This window comes from Penaeus vannamei, chromosome 16 (assembly GCF_042767895.1).
Source record: "Penaeus vannamei isolate JL-2024 chromosome 16, ASM4276789v1, whole genome shotgun sequence".
NCBI classification, from domain to species: domain Eukaryota; kingdom Metazoa; phylum Arthropoda; class Malacostraca; order Decapoda; family Penaeidae; genus Penaeus; species Penaeus vannamei.
The window spans coordinates 16,781,874-16,786,873 of record NC_091564.1 but is presented as its reverse complement, the minus strand read 5'-3'; the positions used below and the strand labels follow the sequence as shown (position 1 = coordinate 16,786,873).

The 5,000-nt window shown below is 37.9% G+C and overlaps 1 protein-coding gene across 1 annotated transcript in view; it reads left to right on the top strand.

The window, feature by feature from the left end:
- Window positions 1–5,000, top strand: part of mRpL1 (mitochondrial ribosomal protein L1) — a 15,250-nt gene that overhangs the window by 1,547 nt on the left and 8,703 nt on the right. The window contains exons 4-6 of the mRNA XM_070131279.1: window positions 361–480; window positions 1,341–1,508; window positions 1,847–1,961. Coding sequence (XP_069987380.1) covers window positions 361–480; window positions 1,341–1,508; window positions 1,847–1,961 — 403 coding nt within the window. The remainder of the gene's footprint in view (window positions 1–360; window positions 481–1,340; window positions 1,509–1,846; window positions 1,962–5,000) is intronic.

The window sequence follows — 5,000 nt, the reverse complement described above, 5'->3', positions numbered from 1 at the left end:
CTATTAAAAGTCCATATTACAGTTGATATAGAATGAACACATTAGTGTTTTTTTTCTTCTTTAGAAAAAGAACGTGCTGGGAAATTATTAATTCTGTCTGTGCACACTCTTTTCTGAAAAAATAATGATAATAACAATGAATAAATATAACCCACATTTGCTGAATACATACACTGTTCACTGTAGCTTTATTTGTCAATTTTGTCATCAAACCATAGTTAGCCTTTCTTGAATTTGGATGAGAATATGATAACCAAGTATCAGATAATCCACAGCCATAGAAGTTATACAAAGCCCAGCATTTTTGGTTATAGGCTATGTCCCTGTATTACTAAGGTTTAGCATCTCATCACATTTCAGGTATACAGTGTATGTGATGCTATTGCCATGCACAGAGAAACACACCATCCTTCACAGATAGGGTTTCCAGATGCTCTTGTCAATGCTTATATTGAACTTTCTTTATCTGCAGATAAAAAGGTAAGTCTAATTGGAAGAAGTATTAGATGTTTTCAAACTGACAGTTGCTATATATGCTAGACTATTACTTTTTCTATTGAGACTGCAAAAGCAGTTATGGATATATTTACCATAGTTTTTTCTTATGTTTCTCGTATATGTTCTATGTATAAGAGGAATCCAGCATATGACATAGTTTTCCAGTTGCTAACACAGATTGAACTAAAAACTCAAGGCGTTTTAAGGAGGGGTTCACTTGGGTCAAGAATTCTTTCTCTGAGGCCAAGAACTGCACCGTTCACTTCTTAGAATGACTGCTAGAGTTTGAGGAATGTTCCTAATCCACACAAAGGGCTCTATAAAATGTAAAGCCTGAAAAATTCTATGCTGAAACTCAGGTAGTTTCTACAAAAACATTTTAAATAAATAATATACTGCATTGTCTCCTTTTGGTTAATTTCATTTACTTTAAATATATTGTTCTGGAAATTTCAGAAACAGAAACTGTAAAAAAAAAACATTTTTCTGATAAAATATTCAGTTCTTGGCCAGCGCCCGCAATCGAAGACTGGTAACTAGTATGGTACGCGAATTATACTGTTGCCATGGTAACGGTACACTACTTGAGGATCGCTTAAGAAAGCAAGAAAAATTCTTGAGATAGCAAGAAAATGGATAGAGATTTTTGGTAAAGCATGTAAAAAGTGATGCATATATTCACATATCCTAGGCTTTTGCATTATTTTTTTCTTCTTCTTTTCTTTCTCTCCTATTTTTAAGACATTTCACCATGAATCTGAGAGATCTAGTCAAATAATTGTTGTAGCCCGGAGTGATGTTGTCATTTGTATTTGATTACTTACCTAGTCAAACCTCAACAGAATCGTTACCTTGACAACTTCTTCAATGTGGTTCGGCTCCCTCATGACTTTGACGCAGAGCAGAGTCGATCCCTGATTGTGATATCCAAAAATGAGGAGATGATCAACTATGCCAGAGAAGCCGGTGTGTCTCTCGCCATCGGCCCAGAGATTGTTAAGCTTGTGCAGGTTAGATTATTTTATATATGATTAAGGTAGAGGATGTGTGAGATAATGGAAATATTTGTATTTTGTTAGCATACGATGAAGATATCTTTTGGCTTTCTTACCTATATGTTATAATATCATTTGCTTTTATCATCTCTCAATTACATCATTAAAACAATCATTGAACTTCATGTGATGTCTTCATATTGAATCTGTTTTGACAAAGAATTGTTTCTGATTAGTATTAATTGAGTATATTCACTGTATAGAGATGTTCATTTTCATATTTTTAAAAAATGTATCCCCAACAAGAAAATTAGTAACTTTTGACTTATCATTTGATTTTTTTTTTTTTCTAGACTGGTGAAATAAGCCTCTTAGATTATGAAAACATAATAGCTGACACAGAGCTGCTCCCGGACTTGGTGCCATTAAGAGGACTCATGAAGAAAAGGTTCCCCAATGTTAAGTCAGGTTAGAGAGCATGTTGTGTTGTCAGATGTGCGCTTCATTGTTAGATATATATCAGTTTACCTCTAAGCTGTTGAAATCAAAGTTTATCGATAGATACTTTTGGCCACATCAGTGTTGACATTTTGGGGGGTTAAGTAATGTTAAAACAATAAATGACGTGAAATATCTGGGGCTTTTACACTTCAGAGAACATCCACTTAGATTTTGGCTTATAAAGAATGTCAAAGAGAGTTTAACCCAGTTAATCATAGTATATAAATTGGCTAGTAGCTGGTAATCCAGGGCAGATTCCCCCATTTCCCTTCACTTTACATTAAATAGTGACACCAGACAAATGATATCTGATATCGGAGAAAGACAAATTCTGTGTTATGAGCCAATGGCGCAGGATATGTCATTATGTGGTGCCACCCAAGCTTTAGGCCCAGCTTCACTGTGGCATTGTATTTTTGATGCTAATTTAGAACAAGGATTAGCCTGTTGCACCCAGGGGGCGTAAGTACAGGCTCACAGCTATTTGTGAGGTGAGGCAGTGTTATTTTGCGAGTTCTTTCAATCTGTATTGTAACCATAGTCTCGCATAACCTATGTTTTATTGATGCCAATATGAGTCCAGTCCAACACTCATGTCAAAATATATTTTTAGATACATGAATATTAACCCACTGATACTGGGATGGCATGTAGTATCCTCCCACAGAAGGTGAAACAGTCATGCAAGGCAAGTCCTTCTCATCAGATAGCTTCAAGCTGGTATTAATTGTATACAAGCTCTTTGTCAATTTGACATTGCTAGAGTCCAAATGCAAGTGAGACTGCTTATATATACCAAGGTGATGTAGGGCAGTGGTTTTCAAACTTTTTTGGCTGTAATCCATACAAATTATTTTGATAGATACGTACATAATGTGACTTTTTGGTGCATTAGCGAACATTAGGTGAGTCGACTACCGCTGATAAGTACTAGACGTGTTAGGATGAGTAGTGGGAGGAAGAGGAGGAGAAGGAAGAGGAAAAAGGAGGAGTTGAAGAATCGTGCGACCCCTCAAAATTATTTTGTGACTCCTACTTTGAGAATCTCTGTTGTGGGGCATGATATTGTATTATTAACATCAGTGTGTGTTTGTATCACAGAAAGGCTTCACCTCCATACAACACAAAGAAAGAGAGAGAGAGGTAAAATGTGAATTGTTAATGTATGGCATGACCTCTGTGCTTAAAATTATTGAAAACTTTGAAAATGTATGCGTTCCAGATCATCTTCTTCTTCTTCTTCTTTTTCATTCCAGAAAGATACAATTACACGGGACCCCATTATGTTGATAATATGGACCAGAAAAAATATGAAAAATAACAATTCAGTAAATATCAATCCATAATATCCCATAGGAATACACTTTATAATTCAGATCAGCAGGGTGTTATAAAGTGGTTTAGTCAAGTATTTAGTCTATATATGTATTCTTAACCCATTGCCGACGGGTCATTTTCTGATATGCGAGACCCTTTCCCTGGGTAGTATTCGTAGTGGCCTGGGCCTCGCTGCCGGGGACCTATGCCATCACCCTATGGCGCGCGACCGCTCACGCGCAATACCAGCATTCCTTGTCTTTTCTTTGTATCACTAAGAATTTTTTTTTATTTTTTAAATTATTTTCTAAGGTATATATTTGCTATATTTTCCTTTAAGTCAAGTATGTATGACAGTGTTTTCGTAGTATGGACTCCACAATTGATAATTATTCGCCTTTACTCTGAATAAAGTAAGCAGTTTGATGTGTGATCGTGTTTATAACCATAGTTTTTTTGTTGAATTTCGTTATTCATTTTTTTAGGTTATCATATCAACTATCCTAGTTTTCACGCGAGGTCTATATTATTACTTCATGAGCAAGATATAGCTTTCAATTTCTCTTCTCAGTGTAGTTTTATAAGTACGTTATTTTTTTTATTTCTGTTGTAAGTTATTTTTGGGAGTCGTATTTGTTCAATATCATTAGATCACGTCCTGTAAAGAAGCTTTTTTTCTTTTTTTCTTTTTCCTTCTTTCTTTTCTTCATTCTTTTCAAAGTGTTTCAATATTTTATGTTATATCAAGATTATTTTCTTCAGTATTATTTTCATATTGGTGTGTAAAGAAATAGTGTGGTATATGAGGATATAGAAAGTTTTTTTTTTTTTACATTTCGTATTTTATTTACGAAAGTAAATTATTTACAATATTTACAAGGTCGTGGCGTGAGGAGGATCACCTAGACATAGATGCGTTCAGAGTGTGATATTCCTCAAAGCAGGAAGCCCGACAGAGAGGAACATCACACCCTGAACACATCATCTTGGTCATCCTCCTCACGCCACGAGAGTAGCACAGTCTGCACCTACAATACCTGCCGTGAGGTGTTGATATCTGACAGTGGATACCCTGAAGAGCTGGAGCAGGGCGCGGAGAGCGGGACTGGGACCGGGACCGGGACCGGGACCGTGACCGCGACCTGACCTCTCTACCATCGCGACTCCCCAGCTGCATGAGATCTTCTGCGAGCCTTTTCCTGAAGATCAGCTGAGTCAATCGCCCTCCGAGCACCTTGTGCAATGAGAAGGCGTTGACGACTGTCATATCAACAAGGTTGAACAAAACCTTCTTGTACCACTTGAGGGACTTGCGAGTGCTCGGGTACGATACAGCCAGCTGATCACTGTTATCCCACAGTTGTAGTCTGTGACTACTTGGGGTTTGATCCTCTCAAACCCACTGTGGGACCGGGTGGCGACCATCTCGCTTTTGTGGACAGTCGACAGCAACGTCACTACACGCCTGTCGCGCCATTGCAGGCTTAACATGCCTGTAGGCGTGCTGCGACTGTCCACATCTCCGCGGGCTTTTACCTGCAGATCAATGGGCATGAACTTGCGGGTGGCACGTACTGCGCCAATCGCGTTCGTGCGCCTGCTCTGCAGGTAATGAAAAAGGGTAGGCGACGTATACCAGTTATCGGTATACAGATCATACCCTTTATCAAATAAGCCCGCGGCGCCCAT